General features: G+C 37.7%; 1 protein-coding gene across 1 annotated transcript in view; it reads right to left on the bottom strand.

Annotated features, from left to right (window-relative positions):
• Window positions 1–21,443, bottom strand: part of ipo11 (importin 11) — a 106,265-nt gene that overhangs the window by 52,387 nt on the left and 32,435 nt on the right. The window contains exons 11-15 of the mRNA XM_088429193.1: window positions 20,980–21,132; window positions 20,507–20,550; window positions 18,122–18,212; window positions 12,823–12,870; window positions 8,587–8,692 (exon numbers count right to left, since the gene is read on the bottom strand). Coding sequence (XP_088285319.1) covers window positions 8,587–8,692; window positions 12,823–12,870; window positions 18,122–18,212; window positions 20,507–20,550; window positions 20,980–21,132 — 442 coding nt within the window. The remainder of the gene's footprint in view (window positions 1–8,586; window positions 8,693–12,822; window positions 12,871–18,121; window positions 18,213–20,506; window positions 20,551–20,979; window positions 21,133–21,443) is intronic.

The following is a 21,443-nucleotide window of genomic DNA, read 5'->3' on the forward strand; positions in this document are numbered from 1 at the left end:
ACAGAGGATTGTAAACAACATGATTTTAACAGATGCAGCAGCATCTGTGGATACATGTGGATGAATTTTCAGAAAGAAAATATGTTAAATGATGAATAACCAGACGATCCAGCAGTCAGTTTGATGACTAAGCAGCACTGCTCTGCTGTTATTCAATGCTGAGTGCTATAACTAAATTATATTCTATCTCTTTTAGCTTTGATTATCACTTGCTTGGAAGCTACAGCTGGTGTGGTACAATTAAAGAAAATAGTTGTAAAATAGTAGTGTTTTGAAATTATAAGCTTAACACATTTGATTTACCGCTATTTACTGTACATTAATGAGCCTAAATGGAGTGTACTCTTCAGGATCAAGCGAAGAGAACAGAGGATCATCCAATTAAAGACATGATCAAGCAGGTACAACAGTGCCAGAGAAAAATGGCATCGGGAATAGCGCTCTCATTAAACAGGCTGCAAAAAAACGCTCAAATTGAGCATATTAAGTATCGTGCAAACGATATCACAGGCAGATCAATCATTCGTCGTGGTATATTCTTAAACAAACAAAAAACACAAAGAACTTCACTCATGCAGTGTTGGTAAACATTCAGAAGTGAAGCCGACAAATCTCCAAGTTTCCCAAACCGCTATCGCTAAGTTGCGAGTGAACACTCTTGGTACCTGTGTTGCATGTGATCAATGAAAGTTTTGCAAGTGTAAGACGGGTACAAACTTTACTGCGCGCAAAAACATTTGAAAGCTTGTCCTTTGACAGCATTTTTAGCCCTCTCAATGTTTCAGAGTTTGTCTTGTGCATTGCAGGAGTTATATATGCAAAAAAACTATTTAGCACGCAATTTGATTTATCAAACTTGAAATAAATTGCACTGGCTCATTTTGCATCTTTAAATAATGTCTGAGAAAAAGGTGTGCCAGCATGCAAGTGAGAGGTGGAAGGGAGACTTTTTTTTTTTTTTTTTGCTAGTATAAACATTTTTGAAATATCCATAAAAATGATCATGGCATATTGTCTATTCAGCAATGCAATTTTGAAGCTTTTGAAATATAGTAAAAGGGTTGCAAAAGTAAAAGGCAGAAATAAGCAACAACAGTTGAAATCCATTAATCCATGTCTTCCCTATAAAATACATGAAAACAGCACTTTTTTGCCCTCTTGCTATGGAAATAGTGTTTACTGGAAATGGCAGCTTCTACTGTGTTGACAAAATATTTTGAATTTATAAGGGAGAGCCACTTGATTCGAAGATTTTATGCAAAGAAGACCACCATCTGGCTTGTCCTTTCTGTGTTGATGGTTTTGAGCATGAAACAGCTTGAGCAATCATGTTGTATTTAGAATGTAGTTGAAAATGTAAGGTGAAGAGTCAACTAAACAATGAATTAAAGAAAATAAAACCGATTGTAAAAAGGCTATGGAATCCAATGCAGGCTTCGATCTTTGCTGTGTGGCGTCTGTATGGCGTCTCCCCGCACCTGTCCAGGTATTTTCCATTGGTGGAAGCAAGTGTGAATGGTTGTCGACAGTATGACTGTCATGCAACCAGTTAAACCAAACTCTAAATCAAAACATTTTGAGACCTGGACGTTTGACCAAAAAAATTCATTGAGATTGGACCCCGCTGAGTTTTAAATGATACAAAGTAATAAATGTTACATGCGACTAATGCCATGAGCAAATGGCAACGGCAGTGCTATTGAATTATGTCTTACATAGTTATAACTCCTCATAATTATGTAAAACAAACATTATGACATCAGGTGGCACAATTTTGACTTACCTTAAACATGTTGCAACTCATGTTCCATTTTGCAAAGAGTATGATGTTACCCACCAAACAAATCAATTATAAAAAAATAAAATGTTTGAAATACTGGCATATTAACAGCATGTAAGTTTTCATAAACCATTTGTGAGTACAAGACTTCTTTTATTACAAATAAAAAAGGCAAGTCCATAAAAATTCGAAGTAAAAATGTCAGTCTTCCACCATATTCTACCGCATGTACTATATGCTCGCCAAACGTAACAATGGAGACTACAGTATATCCAGCAATGCCTGGAGGACACAAAAGCTTGTTCTTGGCTAAAGCAGTGAAGGGTGGAAAATTCACGAGCCCAGATAATTCACAGACCTTTATTTCAATCTACCATGCATTTATGTTATTTGTATATTACTTTTTCATTTGTATGTTATAAGAACGTGTGGCATTTGTGTAATTTTACATATATTTTGATCATACTTTGTTACAGATTGCAGTTATTTTTATAGCTAAAGTTACTTAAATTAGCAGTCATTGTTCATGTACCAAGTTTAGTGTATTAATCAAGTAGAGTCACAAAGGTCATTTTGTTCACAGGGAAACTGGGTGGAAAATGTGCGGGAATGGGGAAATGATTTTGTGTCTTCAATGAGTAAAATATATACTTATGTAATCCTGCAATGTGTTTTAACGTGAATACTGGGTTTAGAAAGAATTGGGGTGCCTTATCAGGGACGTTCAGCTTTTAGGAAAGCTGGCGGAGAGATGATGTTTCTGCTCAAGAACAGTAAAAAAAAGTTTGTTGAAGATGGCTGTCAATGGAAAAGGGAGACAGGCGAAGGTTTTTGGCTATATTTGCAGGATGTAGCTCCAAGCAGAGTGGAGGCCATGCCGACGAAAACAAGCCAGACTGCATCACACCAAATTGTTGACAAGCTGTAACTATATAATCTTGGGCTGGATTTTCTACAGTAGATGTGCGTTTTTCCTCCCCAACTTGTCTGCAAGTCAGTACTCTCATGCAAAAAAAAAAAAAAAAACGCCCAGAATTCTGTCTTTGTGCTTATTGGACTTTGGAGATGAAGCTTGGCTCAAATTGCAATCAAAAGTGAGTATCTTCTTAATTGTATTTCAATGTATTTTATACTTCTTTAATGTTCAGTAATTACCTTTTAATGGAAATTAAACGAACACGCGGGAATTTATTTTGGTGACAAGGTAAAACTTGTTTTCCAATTTCCAACAGCAGCAATAGTACCGGGGAGATATTTCAGGCACAAATGATGGATGTGGATAAGTCATATTTTAATTTTGCATTGACGAGTTGACTTTCGTTAAAACGATCAGCCCTCATACTTCCCAACTTCTATCAGTGAGCATGGCAATCCAATAAGGATAAATTACCTCTACCCAAATTCAATTTCATTTAACAGATAGCAGTCTGCAAATTCTCCGACCATGGTTTGGTTCTATAAATTACAACAAACGTTTGCAGTGATGTCATCTAATGATGGTGTGTAACTATGAGAAGGTTCACATAGTTGCAGCTATATCCGGCCTTTTTGGTTTGGTTCAGTGCAACAAGCAGCGCGTCCGTGGACGCTATTAATCAAAACCTTTGTGTTACAGAGGAAATAATCTTTGGTTCTTAATTTGATTGCATACTTGATTTCATAGTCCTAACAATCATCCAATCATCATTTTGTTAAAGTCACTTCCATTTTTTTAAGCAAAACCCTAAGTAGGTTAAATAGTTTTTAATGACGATTAGAAGAGTAAACCAAGGACAACAGGACATTGAGCATCTTGTTGATGAAGAGGCTCCAACTGTCATGTGGTGCACCTGGACTCTCATCAGTGCATTTGGCCACAACATTGTACCACTTCTGGTCCAAGTCGACATCTGTTTGGGGCACGGTGGCCCATAGGTTTCGCGAGACCTGCAGCAGATGGAGTTTTCAGCTACATTCTGAAAGTTTTGTAGGCATGCATGGGCAAAATGTTGTGCCCAACTTTTTTTTTTTTTCACAGTCTCTTTTTTTTTTTTTTTTTTTACAATAAGCGGCTCTAGAAAATGGATGGATGGATAGACAATTCTTTGTATTAATCAGAGAAAGCCTGGACGGACTGAGAGTAGAGATTTGCCTGTATGTACTCCTTTTTTCTATACAGTCGACCTTTTATGCAAAGAGCAGGTTAAGAAACTGGTATAGTTGCCAGAAAAGCAGATTTGATTTGAGACTCTTGGCAGAGGCCGGCAGAGGGGCTTATATTATTATTTGCCTGCCAGGTAGAAGACCTATTTCAGCAATGATTTAATGCGTCACTGTAATCATAGTCCCAAAACGTGTTTCGATTCAATGTATATAAATCTAATACTAAAGTCTAGAGTGTTTTAAGAGTACAACAGAACAGCTACAGTTCTAAGTGAGTTGTCCTTCAACTCGGTGACTGAAGATAGTCTTCTCAGAAGCATGTTTTTCTTCTCAAATGTTACAGCAGCACGTATATTCACCACTGAATAATGCACACCAGTGGAAACTTGCATGCCAGCCTCTGCATGTGCAAAGCATACGCACAGCTATGCATGCACGAGAGACCACAGACACACGCTGATAATTGCTACAGAAGGAAAAAAAAACTAACACTCCTGCAAAAGAGATGAAAAAAAGGCCACTTCAATATTCATGACGAATCTAAATATGCACAGCAAAGTCTCTTCAAACACCTCAAGAAACTTGTATAACCTGACAGAAACATGTCTTTTCCTGATTCAGCACACAAGAACAAGGGAAAAAAAAGCAGCAGGAGGTCTGTGACTACAGTACACCTATAAGCTGCAGGCCATAACATCCATCCATCCATTTTCTAAATGGATATGGGCAGTAGGCGGGGGACAACCTGTACTGGTTGCCAGCAAGGCATGCATGTTTTTGGAGTGTGGGGAAGCAGGAGTGCCCCGAGAGAACCCACGTGGGCTTGGCGAGAATGTGCAAACTCGATACAGGAAGGCCAAAGCGAGGTGGATTTGAACTCGGGTCCCTGAACTGTGAGGCGGACGTGCTAACCACTGTGCGACCTATCCACCATGGTCGTAACATCAGATACTGTATTTATGCAGAAAGCTGGTACGTATATGCAAGTTTTTACAGTTGGTTTGATTCGTAGTAACTTTGCATTCACTTTTTTTTTTTAAATGCCTGCTTAAAGCAACATCCTATCTTCAACAGACCAAACATGCCTGCCTGTTTAGAACCAAACTATTGATAGAAAATGGATGGTTGGATAAATGGATATTTTCAAAATAACACCAACAAATACTGCAACGTCAAATACGAGTTCAAACTCAAAATCAAATTTCCTCTTCTGTCTGGCGATAATATCGATATATTGATATAATGTAATGGTGAGTGACGCAATATGCATATTGCAATACGACACTCATTTTCCAATATATGGTGTATAGGTTTTGAAACGGCTTATTTTTGTAATATTTCTTTTTTATATCCATGATTTTTGTCATATTATGAATCGTGTTTTACATAAAAAAACATTCCAAGCGCTTCAAAAACGCCCTATTAAATGTTAAAATAGTGTTGCGTGTATAGTGTGTCTGGAGAGAGAGCGAGAAAGAGAGAGTGGAGGAGGCAGGAGGTCAGTGGCAGGAGAGGTAGTTGTTAAGGATGACAAACAGAAAAGAAAACTCTCCTGTTCAAGTTGTCCACAGTAACCTCTTGTATGTGAACCCGAGAAGTGTAATATACGCGCAGCCATATTAACGAGCAATAGAATCCCCTGTTGCATTTATATCAAATGGGAATTTTGAGATTTCAAGTTTTTTTTGTATTCTTTTTAATGCTAAGTAAGTTTTGTGATATGAAGGGGAAATTGTAGCTCCTGTGCAACAGTGTCAGAGTGACATCAGACCACCAGCTCTCTGACGTGCGCAGCTGCCTGAGTGGCTGATCTTTGGAGTGCTGCCGGGTTGGTACTTTGATTGCCCTGGCATTTGTGCCTGCAGGGCGCTCCTTTGTTCTTCATATCACTCACACCAGCCGCTCTCCCTCTTTCTCATCACTTTTTAAATGTGCTCATCTCCCGGCTCACTGCCTGGGTCTGCAGACGGTCTGTGAGCGTGACGACTGAGGTTGCATTGCCTCCTCAAGTGCTGTGTCACTAGTCTGGGAGCAAATGAGTGGACGCAGCAGAGGTTGTTTTGCAGCTGCATGTATATTAATAATGCATTTGGCATACACTAGTTGTGGTGATTATTTGGATCAATGGCATAACAAAGGTCAATAGACAATGGCTGGAGTTACTCTATTAAGAATGTTAAATATGCAATATTGTGAACATTGTTAATGATTCAAACACACCATATATCAAATTAGAAGCCAACTAATAATTGAGTGGAAACAAAACCAACCTCGGATTTTAAGTGTATGTGTGTCAGAATACGTCACGTACTGTAGACGGTACAGTCACCCCACGGTACAGTCGGTCCAGTATAATCCATTCTGTGACAGGCTCTTCTAATTAATTATTAGGTAATAAAGTGAATCCATTTGTTCCGGGCTCAAAATGTCATCAACATAAAACCTTGATGGCAACACTGTTTTTTTTCACATTTTAATATAGTGTGTGTGTGTGTGTATATATATATATATATATATATATATATATATATATATATATATATTGAAGGAAATTCATATTTTTCAAATTCAATATATCAATAAAATAGTGTGTACATGGAACTGTATTATTCTAATAAAGATTGAGACGATGTAATGTCAGTATAAAGCAGATATGGTCCTGGCCCAGGGGAAGTGGGGACAAGTCGGCACCTCCAAAAGGAACAGATGGCATCCCCCGACCAACTTTACACCAGGAACAAAAGGCTAGGTGTGGCCTTCAAGAGAAGATATCAGTCAGGGTTTTATGGTGCTCAGACTTCCTCCCGCTTCAAAGAATGGCCGGCAGAACAAAGACTTTTGAAGACACCATCCCCACGCAAACAGACCCCCACGCACGCACACACGCACACACCGACAGACACGCACGCACGTGCACACACACACACGCACACACCGACAGACACGCACGCACATGCACACACACGCACACACCGACCGACAGGCACGCACGCACGTGCACGCACGTGCACGCACACACACACACACTTGCAATCCACAGTGGGACTAGATGACCCGGAAGGGTATAAGAACTGAATGTTGAATGTGAAACGTTGCCATTTTCTGCTCCGACCCGCGGCAGGACTGGCCCGAGGCCTCGTGTACTTTCCCACTCTGTCTGGATTAAATCAATTGTTTCACTATGTTGTGGTATGGGCGATCTTTCAACAAAAACGAACACGCTAGGAACTAGTTTAAGGCAAGAGGCTTTTTTCTAGATTCCTTCAATATATATATATATATATATATATATATATATATATATATATATATATATATACACACACACACACACACACACACACACACACACACACACACACACAGTTTTTTTTTTCTTTTTGGAGTGAGGGGGGTCAATAAATTGCTTGCAAAGAAAAAGAATAGAAAACCTTATACAAATAAAAAAAATGGTGATGATCTCAAAGTGAATGTTTCTTCTTAATATTATTATTAGTATTGTGTGTGAGCTAAATTGCAAGGAATGCATATTTAATATGAATTGCTGGTGGCGGGCCAGAACCCTTACATTTCTTTTTTTTTTATATATATAAATCTAGACTACTGGTCACTCCACATCTGTGGTTATGCTTATTACTTAAAAATGAATAAATACTGTAATCCTTCGTTTATCGCGGGGGTTACATTCCAAAAATAACACGCGCAAAGTGAAATCCGTGAAGTAGCCAGCTTTATTTTTTTTAATTTCTTTACAATGCAATACTAAACCATGGAATAAAACCAAAAATCAAAACCTGTTTTAAAGCCCCAAATTTGTTTAAAACAACCATTTTAATATAGTAATACAAAGTTGGAAACACTGTCACTCATTTCACAGTCCCAGCTATGCCTCTTCTTCCTGAACCCACACATTGTTATGAGTAATTTTTTAGCTCTTTTTTTTTTTTCTGAGCAAGAAGATTTTTATAAATGGATATGCCCGGACATCGAATTAAAGTAAAGCCTCTTATATCGTAACAATACACTTGAAAGTTCAATTTATTACAAAAGAAATCTAGGTAAAAGTCAGATTTCCAAAGCTGTGCATTTCTCCGTTGCTCTCTATATGTAGACACACCGCCCGGGTGTCTGCGTTTGCTCTCGGCACGACTACGAGTCACGCGATCGGCTCCCGGGGACCAAGTTGTGAATCAATGTGCTTACTAGCACGTTGGCAACCTGTGTGCTGAGCTGAGCGCACTCAGACACAGGAGAGAGACACAGAGACACAGGAGAGACGAAAGCAAGCTTTTGGATCCTCTTGCATTTTGTAATAAATTGACAAGCGAAAAACCAATACAGTACAGCGTCAATATTTTATTTCGAGACAACAGTAAAGCCCCTGAGCCAATCAGGATTAAAAAATGTCCACATTGTAAAAAAACGCGTAAAGCAGCGAACCCTTGAAAGATGAACCACGATACAGCGAGGGATTACTGTAAATAAAAAATCCACCTATCTTAAGTGTTGAAAATGGCTTGCTCTCTTTTTGATAATGCAATGTTAATGATTAATTAAACAATGTGTTTTTGGAGTCTATTGAAAAGTGCTAAAAATGCAGTACAATGATTCTGTCCAATGATGGTTATAAGAAATTCGAATTTGAAACAAAAATGTAATGTCACCTGTGATGACTAACTTGCAGTTCCCCGAGAAGCTGATTCTTGAACCACTGGTCAAAGTCCACATTGTCAAACAGCTCAAAGGCAGCCAGTCCCACTGCATTGAACACTGTTGATAAGAGAAAAAGCAGTCAACAAATTCTAGTTTCATATTCAAGAGGTAAATGAGCCATTTCAGTTTTGTATGGCATTTGATTTAAAAAGAATTATGAGATTTAATGTACTGTATGTGGACATGTTTTTAAAAAATGAAGCTTAAGGATGCAACAGAGGAACAGCTCCACACCACTATTCAGATGAGCTGAACAATCTGTCCTTCAACTTCAAAAGACAAGCAAAGTCAAGATAAACTAAATGAAGCCAATTTGGCAGTAGTACATTTTTGGCATGAGCTTCAGCATGGAACTAACAGAGAATCTGAAAAAGTTTAGCGGTGACTCAGTAAAAAAAAAAAAAAAAAAAAAAAAAAAAAAAAAAAACCACCAATAAAAAGGATAACTATCAAGGAAATGACATGGTGTGCTGATTGTCAATTACCGCATGGACAGGATTTGATTTAGCATGTTACAGGACAATATAGGATTCAATTGAAAACTGTAAACGATGTTGTATAAAATATGTTTGAAAGCAAAAAAAGATGATCATTTTCCATTACGTATTTATTTTGTTTTGAAGGTACGGACTACCAATATGTGTGTACATGTCTTCTGTAGGTGCGGGGCTGTAGGCCATTTAGAAAAAAAAAAGTAAAACTACATGCAAACTTAAACACAAAACACAATGTGGTGATTGTTGCTGTAAAATGTAATGATATATTGCCAATCCATTATGAAAAGGAAAAGATGCCTTGACTTGTCCGTGCAACACAAAATGCGAGAACATGCGTGGATTTCATCAGGTGGAGGGAGAATCGCAGCAAGGAGCAACCGATCCACACTCTTATCCCGCTACGGCCGTCACTTGGGTAACTAAGGTTTCAGTGAAGCACTTGTGGAGACTTCCAATTCAAATAAATTGGACGGGTCCGAAGATGACTACCTGTGGATGAGTAATGTTGAGTGATGCTTGCGCAAATGACAAGCAGGAAGGAGAAGGACGTCCTGGATTGAAATGGGAGAAGCTATTTGGCGTGTCGGATAGTGATGAGTTTTTCGGCAAATTCATATTGAGCTGTATCAAAAAAAATAAAGCATTGAAAATTTAAATCATTTTAATGTTGCAAGTTTCAGCATTTGCGTCTATGCGCATGTGCATTGCCTCGCAACTTGTCTTGTTTCCGCCCCACTTCATCCCCTCCAAAACCGCAACAGTATGTTATTCAATTTACGGAAACATATGACCCCCTATTGTGTGGGTGAAGATTTCATTTAAGTCAGACACTGGCTCAGGGAAAATGATGCTCCTCAAAACATCTTTGAAATAGCCTTGGAAAAAAACATTAATAACAACACACATACTTATTCTTGGTATTAAACCACCTTGGAGCAACAAGCTGAACAACTGGTTAGCATATCTGATTGTTTAGAGATGAGGGATTTGGATATTAATTTCGGCAGATTTTCCCTGTGCTTCCAAGGGTTTTCTCTGTACAAACTTCAGTTTCTCACATCCACAGGCAAAAAGACTCCAAATTGCATGTATGTGTTTGTGAATTGCTTGTCTGCATGTGCCCTTCGGTTGATTGTGTAACCTGCGTCTGAGTAAGATGAAAAAGGCTCCATCTAACATGGATGGATCTAAGGGATGGATAAATCAGATATGCCGTGGAATGGGAATTTGCTGTAATGTCATGATTGTAAAAACAAGGCTTAAAACTACGGCGACAAAAAAATTGTAGATTATAATGTAGCTATATGGCCCATGTCCTTGTAGAAACAGGGAAATCATGCAGTCACTGAAGCATTTAGGATGTCGATGACTGCAGGGCTCCCGCTATTGTGGAAGCAGGACGCCAAGTTAATGTCTTCTAATGTCGATGGCAACAGGACTGTGGTGTGCACATATGCCTCTAAGGGAGGAAAAATAAATAAATAAATGGGATGCAAGTGGCTTGTGCAGCTTGGGTAGTTCCATGCCTCTTGGTCACATTTGCTCTCATCCTGACTAACTGATGCGCAAGCACAAAGAGTCAGACCAGACAGATGGGCTGAAGGTGCTGAACCAAGCACTTGGACTCTTATCAACGAAACACTGCCAGAGGTTGTGTATTCAAGACAGGTTAATGGAACTGTCAGGAAAGTCGGAAACTCTCCTAATAGCGCGTTTTGTTCAACTAACTTCTTCCAAGCAATTAAATAGATAATGGACACGGTAAATAGACGTCTAATTATTGGGTGAAAAGTCAATTTAGGTGTCTTTTCATGCTGATGTTGATGAGGGTCTGTCCTCTGAGTTTGAATAAGTGTGCTATTTTTACGCAGCTACCTTTTTCCAACCCTTTATAATGTTGCTGTACAGGAGTGGCAACATGACAAAATAGAGGGACAAAGTTGCAACAATGTGTGCTTGCCATATCAGCCAGCCTAAATTCGAAAAAAAAAAATGGGAGTTGGGAAATCCAATTATGTTCCCCTTAGAAAAAGATGACTATGACATTCAAAAGAAGTTTTACTTTTTTCTCTCCTGATATTAGCAATATCTTTTTTGATATGTATTAAAGGGATAGTGTGTAAGATTCATACCGTTTTTCATTACGGACAGCAGGAGGTGCTGCAGGTGCTGCATTTACCATTGTCCGTAGCTATAACAAACATGGCCGCCTCCAGAGAAGTGCCACCTACCATGTAATATCATTTAATGATAACTAGACCTATGATTATATTTAAAATATACTGTTGGTCATCGAGAACACATTCATTTGCAAATTAACAATCATTTCATGTATTCCTTCTTAATGAAAAATGGTCTGAAACTTACACACTGTCCCTTTAAATTTTAGATTTTTTTTTTACCACAGAACATGATCTTGCATCAACAGATTTTTTTTTAACTGATAAGGAAATAAGAGCATTTTGTAGAAACTCTGCTCATCCCTCTTTCAACATATGTACTGCACAGTATGTAAACATAATCATAATAGATTACAACTTAAAGTGTACCTCTGGAACTCTGAAGGAAAAATATGAATGATTCATCAGGAAAAATAGCATCCAATTGTATTTTGGTTACACTGGCTTTATTGGCGCAAGCTTACAAGAGCTACGGAAACTTTGTCAGAAAGACCATGGTGGCAGGCAGCTCTATTTGCTCATTAATGCTTCCTGGACACAGTGACGTAGAGTCACTGATAGGCAAGTCTGTATCTTAACACGGTCATAAGGGATAAAGATAAAAGTTGCCCTTGGAATAAACAACATTTGCGTGTTAGACCCAAAGTGGGATAAACATAAAAGTTGTCATTAGGATAAACGGCAATCTCACGTTGAGCAAAAGCGGAGCCCGTAGGTTTACGATCAGCCTTCACTTTATTATTTTAAACAACACTTTACAGAAGGAAATTTAATTTTACTTTTAATCACGGGATTGGGACAGTGCAAGATAAAAAGTCGACAGGAGTAGAATTATGCAGTTGGAAGAAAAAAAAAACTTAGACAGATGTTTTTTTTTTTGTAGCTGACCTCTAAAATTGGAGCAATTAAGGAGTAGGTGTCATTCTCAAAAGTAGATGAATAGGATGAAAGGTTTTTTCAGTAGGACAAGACAGGATTTTTTTTTTCCCTTCCCCTGAGGGAGTGGGATGGAACATGAGTGACAATCCACTCACTCCGTGTTCCCCTCTAGTCCTGATTTCCATTTATTCATTTACACGTAACGTTTTATATACTTTATGATGAACAACAGTGTCTGGTCCAGACACCAAGCTTAAGATGTTATTGTGTGTTGAGGACTATCAACCCAACCGTATCATTAATGTCAGATTCTATTTGGAGTGTTGTTAAAATGGTTATGATTTACTCATGACGCAGTTTTCTCTTCAACAGCATTGACACTCTCAATTGCAATTATCTGCAACAGTGCACACAGTTTACAACTTCATTAACAAGTTGTGTTTTTTTATTAAAACTGCTAGAAGATGACTGATGTGTCAACTGCAAACGCTTAAGTAGAAGTATCCTCTTGGGAGGCAATCTGATTCACTTTTGGATGCCATTAAATCATTCAAAGCGGCACCACTGACCTTCTGTAGAAGTATGAGCACTGTGACAGGATATAAAGAAAAGAGAAAGTGGTTCGACTCACCCGCATCCTTCATTAACAACTGAGCAGAATCTTCCACATTGGTTGGACCTGCAACAAAACACACACATTTTCATATGAAAAAAAAAAATCATTTATGAAAAGTCACAAAATTACCCTAATTATTCAAGATGGACAGAGACGAGCCGGTCTATAAAGATAATTTTTGCAAGTGCTAAATGCATCTCCGACAGTGATTATATTTGAAAATATTAATAGTTTAAACCATGGATGGTCAATTTTTACATCAGCGCTACTGGTGGGATCACATACGATGACTCAGTTAACAGATACATGACAAAAATGTCATTTTAAAAAGAAAAAATATGTGAAAGTCTGTATTGTATGGAACTAATGTACATCAACAGTAAGTAAATATATTTCATGCTCAATGCAAGTGTAAAATACACAAACTTCAAGAACGAAAGGCTTGAACGATAAAAAAAAAATTCACATACTTGCATGTGCCAAGGCATTGATTAGTCTTAGTACTTTAGAGCCTAAAGTAATGAACAACTAACCCTGAATTATTGATTACTAAAGTCTCACAATGTACTCACTATGGTATTTAATTGCCTAATGTATGTAATTACTTTTGTACTTGTTTTCACAAATTAATTAATTACTTTAGTACTACAAGTAATTCAGTATTTATCGGTAATGTACTTTATACCACCAATTTTCAGCCCCCCCGATAAAAAATATATGAAAAACAAACAAACAAAAAACAGCGAAATAAAGAATAAAAATAACCACCTGGAATTTAATGTCTACTAAAAAAGAAAGGAGAAAAATGCAAAAATATATTTTCTTGAATGAGTTCATAAAACATTAAATATAAGAGGGTCAACAGTATTTTGCCACTAACATGTTTAAAAACGGACTTTTGGCAAGTTATAGGAAACTGCCTAGACAACATTTTACAGTATCAACAGAAGACAGCTTTCAAAAAACAACAACAAAAATCTAAAAGGTTGATAATAAACTGAATTTGCGGGGGTTCATTGTACTCATAAAATCTGTGCGCACACATGCTCTGTGCACCCACAAACACACACACACACACACACACACACTCTTAGGAAAACTCATTATCCCCTTTGATACTGCTCATTTGCTCAGGTGTAAACACAGCAATTGGACTTGAGAATTGCATTTGGTGACAACTGCATTGTGTAAATGATTATTGTCCAGTGTTGATTTGACAGACTTGTTTGATAGATATCGGAATTGCATAAACTGCATAGATCAATTGCACTGATAGATATCAAAACTGCATCAACAGTCATTTTGATTTGATCATGTAATCAGTTGTGATTTCAATTCTGGGACGTTGGCAATGTCAAAGTGACAAATAAAAGAAGCAATGACAATGATTTTGAACAGGGTAACCAATTTGGAAAATGGGAGCAACCTCACACATGTATATGTAATTACATATAATTACATAACATATATTATGTGAATTTTATTGGAATAAATTATGAATAATATTATTCATTAATATGATAAGAGATTTATAATGACATGATATGTAACATGGGGGAAACTCAACTCACTCACACACACACACATATAAACACCAACACAAATACATCACTACACTTGCACACACACAGGGCTTAAAAGTGATGCAGTAATGACCTACAACCAAAGGCTGGGTACAGAGCATCCAGGCGAGGAAATATCAACTCCATTTTATTGTCAATTTTATTGTGGCAAATTACTTCGGAGACAAGTTATGAAACATTCAACACAATCTGTAGCTCTATTATTTTTGTTTGGAAACAACAAGCGAATCAGATGGCTTCATAATTGGCTGTCATTCCCTTTTATACCCAATCGTAGAGTCAGTATCTTGGTCCAACTTCGTGTTGACCACAAACTTTGTGACTGCAAACATTTGAGTGTTTAAATCGTCATACAACCCACACCACAGAATAATCATTCAAGATCATTTTTAATTACATGTCAGGGTAAGGGTTTCATTAGAATGCCAGGAGAAAATCCCGCTAAGCACATGATAAACAAGCCGTTATTTGTAGGGGGGTAAATAACATATTTGGCAAGTGAAGCTGGTGAATTCCACAACCACCTACACAATCAACATGTAAACATGAATGCACATTTGGGGGGGGGGGGGCTCAGGCCAGTTACTTCACTCAGGAAATCTGGATTTTTGGGTAGCAAATAGAAGGTAAGTTAGTATTGCTTAGTCTATGGTAGGCATTGCCTTATTTTTCCTTTTGGATATCACCAGCAGGGAAGGGAGGGGGTAAAGATACTGTCGTGAGGAAAGTTGGTAAAGCATTTGGCTTGGGAACATTGAAGTCGAAGGTGGATCGACATTTTACCTCAAACCTGGGAGTGTGTTACGCAGATAGCGATGGGTCTGGTGACAGCTAATTTCCTACCTTAACCTGGTTGCTTACTCAGACTGTATGTGTGCTTGCACATTAAGGACAAGAATAATGTTTCTGTTTCAAATGATTTTACAAAAACATTCAAGGGACAAATTTTTCTTGACGTTAAGGTGTGGGATGAAAGTTGTAACTAGCTACTAATGTGGAATAAGTAGGTGGCAACAAGGGATTGTTTTGAGTGCAATTGCTAAAAAAATAAAATAAAATAAACAAAAATAAAGAAAAAGCACTGATGAAATGGTGATGTTTAATTCACAATTTTGAATTATGAACTCTGTTTTCTTTTGGCAATGGATAGATCTTATTTTCCTGCTTATTAACATCTAAAAAAAAATAATATTAGATGTAAAAAAATTGTAAAACCCAATCTTTTTTAAGATGATAAGCTCAAAACAATGTGAACGAGCGCAATTTCCAATCATGTTTGGGACATTCCTATTTTGAATACTGTAATTCCCCAAACATAAGATGCACATGTGTATAAGGGGCACCCTTAATTTTGGAGTCAAATTCTGGTAATTTCTATGTTACAGTGTATAAGACGCACCAACACTTTGGCAACAATGTAAAAACTATTGCAAAACAGAATAAATATCATCTTCCTAAACTCATCATATTGTTTTTTTTTTTTTTTGGTGTTCATATTCGTAAGGTAAATGTATGTTGCGCATAAAGTTAACTGTTGTTCAGATTCCCCACATTATGAGCGATCAGTGAATGCAGCGCCAGTAACGGTGAATGCGCTCGAAGCTCAATGTTTATCTTTCTCCTCGTGATGTGGCTCTAGTTCATTTTGCCATAAATATCCGAAGATGCGCAGCATCCATGTTTCACAAGTTTAGGATTGTGTGTACTGTATATACCTAAAGACCACATTTAACAAACGAGTCAAAAGGAATACCTTTCCGAGTTCTCTAAACCAGTGGTGTCAAACAAATTTTTATTTTGGGCCGCATTGTAGTAATAGTTTCTGTCAGAGGGCCGGAATGACTGTGAATTCAAATACATTCAAGTGTGTTGATCACACAGTTATCAAGATTTGATTTCAGAAGCCGGCAAAAACTGATCAAACGAGATTTGGAGAGTAAGAAAATGTTTGTTTTTCTTCCCCCAAATTTTTAAAAGTGAAAGATAACTTGCAATGTTGGTATTTTAGTCAGAAACCTGAAGTCAAATCAGCATTTCAAGGGCCACAAAAAGTGAGGTGGCGGTCCAGATCTGGCCCCCGGGCCTTGACTTTGACACCTGTGCTCTAAACGAAGCACTCGCCTGCTTATCTTGCCACTCTTTACTAAATCAGCTGGAAATATTATAACTTTTACATGATCCTCTCCGCTTTAGTAATATACCTGTGTGTGAGCAAGGATGGAATTGGACGGTAGTTCAGTGTTAGTGCTTCTTTTATTTACAACCCAAGCTAACAAGCTACTATTAGCTGCAAAAGGCACATGCTGCTAAAAGCCACCTGACATCCGCCCTCGAGCTCGTCCCGTTCTGGTAATTATTGTAAGTAAGAACACGGCAGGTATAAAAATGCACGTGCGTGTCAAAATTTGGCTTATGTGGCTCACAGATCAATCTTCCTCGAATGGTGTTTTTAATCCTCGATAAATAAATAAATAAATAAATCAGATTTTTAAATTACTGTTTATAGGACGCACTAATACTTTTGGGCTGTGCGTCTTAAAAAGCACGTCTTATATTTGGGGAATTACAGTACATGTATGTTTTTGCAGCTCCAACGTAGATATAGCCACAAGAATGAGGGTAGCCAAGTAGCAGTTTCCAGGACTAGTAGTGGCATTTGACAGAACGGCATGGTTACAGCACATTACACCAAATTTAATCGATTTTTTTTTAAAGCTGATTTTGTTAATCATTCAAACTTGGCAGTGTTGTCAATAACACACTTATCCAAGCGTCAGAATTAGGGGACGATATGTTCCTTTAACAGGAACTTTGAGCCAACTTAACACCTTTTAAATATTGGTCTCTGACATAATCTAAATATTTAATGGACTAGTCACATAAGGTTGTGATTTTCAGCCCTTGAGCTGTGTTCCAGCCAATCAAGTTACATTTCTGCTATTTCACTGGCCTGCTTTCTACCTCTATTAGTCCTTGTGGTGCACCGAGGTCTCAAATCAATAGCTGACTCCCTTCAACCATAGAATTTTGTAATCTGCTGTCACTCTTGCAACGGTGGAACCTATTTCCACTTTGTCACTTGAAGCTCAGAGCAGAGTGGGAGAGAGGCCGGAAGCAAACCCTACAAAAACAAAGTGGATGTGCAATGACACTGTTAATTCAGAAACAAACCAAATTCAATGGCAAAACGCCTGTGCCCAACAGGCATGCAAAGGCCTATGTGTAAATGTGTCCGAGACCTGGAGACTTGAGTAGTTATAATGGTAGTCTGTCACAGGGAATGTCAAGAGTGCTGACAAAGCTATGTTACATATACTGTACTGTACGAAGAAGGGCAACGTAAAAGAACCTACATGCTTTATGTATAACATATGCATAGGTTAACAGGAAGATTATATCCAAAGTAGGGGATAAGAGAGTGTTCCAAGGACCTTTTTCCAAAGCAAGCAAAATCATGATCATAAGTTGGGTAAGATGCTGGGAAAGATGCTACTAATAGTTAAGAATGGGCTATCCTATTTGCAGATTAATTGAGGATTGTTGAATATTATTTTACTCGTGAGACAAGTAAAACCAAATTAAGGGCAGGTTTATTTGCTAAACTTTTCTCATTTTTCCCACATCTTTTCAGTTCAATTTTAAATCGGGTTCTTCTACAGAACTTTTGTGTTTAATGTAATGCAATATAATGTTTTAACAAGCAATTACTTTTGGAAAAGGAATCAACTAACCATGAAGATTCTGAACCATATCCAGGAGCACAGGTGTCAAGGTCTGGCCATAGTTGTGGAAGATATCCAAAAACAACACTTCTGTACAGGGCTGAAAGCAAGCAGAGACAAAAGCGCTAATTACCATACAGATAAAAAAAATAAATAAGAAGAATAAAAAATCTCAAAGCTGTAAAAATACCATATTTTTAAAACTATAAGTAGCTCCAGAGTGTAAGTTGTCAATGCATCTTGAAGAAGGGGAAAAAAATATGTGTAAGTCCCTCCAGCGTACGTATCTTTTTTAAATCTTTATTTTTTTATTTTTACAAAAACCAAGACCAGGAACTGTAGGGATCTGACTTTCAACAAAAATTCCCAGTTCCCTAACTGCGGCCCTGTACGGAAAACATGCTCCAAGCACACACAACTGCGCTCCAACTGTGTTGAAACTCAGAGCATTGTTCAAATGAGGTTTATTCAGAGTGCCCCAGAAAATGAGTACGTAGCTCAGAGCATTAGGCAGTACAGTCGGAAACAGCTCATTGTTGAGCTGTTGACTGCTTCATAACAAAGGCTGCGCTCATAAAACTCTGCTTCTCTAAACACACAGTCTCTTAGAGTTGTGTCAGGGCATTAGAGTGAATTTCTGAAGGCACCCAATGTTGATGGTTGAAAACCTTAGTTCATAACTAGGAAAAAGATGCTTGTTTAAAATGGCTTACCCTGCATCCATCATCGTGCCTTTGAAGATATAAATCCTTGTACAGGCCAAATGAATCTACATGCTACTAGTGATACGTCACATATTCGCTGCCATGACTACTCTTCTTCTGTTTCACTTACTTCTATTCTGGAGGTGGGCAAAAGATTTTGGTGCATTACTGCCACCTTATTTAAACTGTGATAATGTGGGTGGCCACCGGCAGAAATGCTTGATTGCTACTACAAAAAACAACCTAAACTACTGATTCTTCTTCCTCTTCCATTTTGCAGTTAGCAAATACGTTTGGGGCATTACCACTGCCTTCTCTCCACTTGTGGAACAGGGATTTTGGGTACTAATCGTAGCCCTAATACAGATAGGTAATATGTTAGTTGCAACACCAACATGCTGCAGGAACAGTCTAACTAAAAAAAAAATGTGACTTATAGTCCAAAAACAGCTGTGTTCAATTACTGTTTTTTACAGTGCTCCCAGTTATAACAATTATGCTTTGTTTTGTTTTGTTTGGTTTGGTTTGGCAGTGAGTGATAACCGTGCAGAGGGGTATTATAAAGAAAATTAGATAAAGTGCACTACCAATATGTTCCATTAAAATGTCATTCAACACCTACCACCTTCAGGGCCAAATTTGTTTTAGTTATAAAAACCCATAAATAATTCAAGAACAAAGGTCCAACGAGTTGTGTCTGCATTCACCTTACCAACATCGCAAGCCTAAAAAGAACAGCAGGGTGACTCATAGAAAAAGAAAATTCACTGGAAACATTCACAAAGGTTTCTCGACGGGTGAGAGTCATTTCTAATCAGGCACCGAAATTCATGGACACGGAAGGAATAGTTGCATGGTGACATGTCCTCCGTAAACCATCTTGAGCAATTCCCCTCACGCCATGCTGATGTAAAGGTCAAACCAGGCTTGTGCAATATACTGGTGGAATGTAACACAGACATTTGTGTCCTAACTAACTGTTCAACAAGTCATGAATTTCATTATTTGATACAGGGTAGAATTGCAGTTCTTGAATTTGGAAACATTTATGGCAATATCTGGCAGATAAATACCTTATCCCCTGTTGTGTTATGATGCGACAATTATGTAGGATTTGTGTGTTAAAAAAAATACAGTAACTGCTGCTTTACGCCATCGTGTATTGTAAAAGATTGTGAAACCAATACCGGAATAATTGGTGCTTCACTGAGATTAAAATTCCAATGGTTTGGCTTAATCTACATTTTTTAATGGCAATCACATTTCTATTTTTTTTTCTTTCACAAATGTTCTTTTAGTCAACTTCTTGGTGGTCCCACGACTGTATAATATTATACAATTGTGAAAAGTTTCTGTTTTTCAAGGGGTAATATGAAGAGGGAGTCAGGGTAACCCTGTGTGTTGATTGTCATACAGGTCCTTAGTCTAAAATTTTCATTGAAAAATCCCATTTTCAGGCAGTTAGGAAAAAACATATTGTACCATTTTGAACCTCTACCTGTTTGAGAGACTATAGTTATTTTTTAGCCTACTAGTGTTTTTTTTTAAATGTTTTTTGTGTCAAGACCAAATGTCCAAATTGAGTCTAAACTGTCAAAGAGGGGTAAATGCGGGACACTGGTGGTATTTAAAACAGAAGAAACATGGGTCGAGCTGTCTTGCCTGTCATAGTCAGAAAGTTTTTACTCACCCTTAAACTGTATTTCCAAGAGTCTCCTCCCGTTTCCTCAACAGCTGTGGAGTAGAGGGTGAGACAGAATCAGATTTTTTTTTTCAATGACATGTAAAAGCCTTCATTTGAAAAGATTTTCTATTTTTCTTAACTAATCTATTCCATTTGAGGTCAAATCTCATAACCGTCACGAAAAATCCAGTCTAATTTAGATATAATGGAAATTACATAGTTGAACAAAATGGTTGATTCCCAAAATGTTCTAACGTCAAATGTACTGCAAAGCCATTAATTTGTGTGTGCTAAATAATAATCATAATCATAACAATAATAATCATTTTAATTCCCACACAGCAGAACAAGTTCATCGTTTTCCACTGCATAGGAAAAGCAATGCCTGTTAAGTCACTCAATATTTACAATTACAACAGAATTAGAAAGTTTCATCATAGTAGAAATGTTGGAAATCCAGAATAAATTAATAGATTTACCAAAACTCTCAGGATCCTCTTCCCACATGGCCAACTCCTCCTCCGTGAGGAGGAAATAGTGGGAGACAAGTCGCCGTCCGATCTCTGTTAGTGTGGGGTGTGTGAAGAAAGCAGTCTTGATTTTGTGAGCCTCCAGACTCTCCGGTTTACTGTCTACAACAACATGACAATGAAGCAGTTTAAAGCAAATACAGTACTCCAGTTGGCACTTAATTTGCTTTTGTCTCTGCCAACGTTTCCTGAATTACAACAATTATTATTATTACAGAGTGCAACAATACAGACAAAAAATTCCAACATCATTATCTTAACAGCAATGAAAAATGTATTACAACATATGGTGAGTCAGTCAATGGAGGATGAAGTAATTTCTTATTTCTCATTCATTAGTGCTACACAGCTTGTGAACCTGTCATATCCACAAGAGATCTCCTGCCTGTCTACGTGAGTGACAAGGTAATTTG

This window comes from Hippichthys cyanospilos, chromosome 1 (genome assembly GCF_059441005.1).
Source record: "Hippichthys cyanospilos isolate Australia breed blue-spotted pipefish chromosome 1, RoL_Hcya_1.0, whole genome shotgun sequence".
NCBI lineage: Eukaryota > Metazoa > Chordata > Actinopteri > Syngnathiformes > Syngnathidae > Hippichthys > Hippichthys cyanospilos.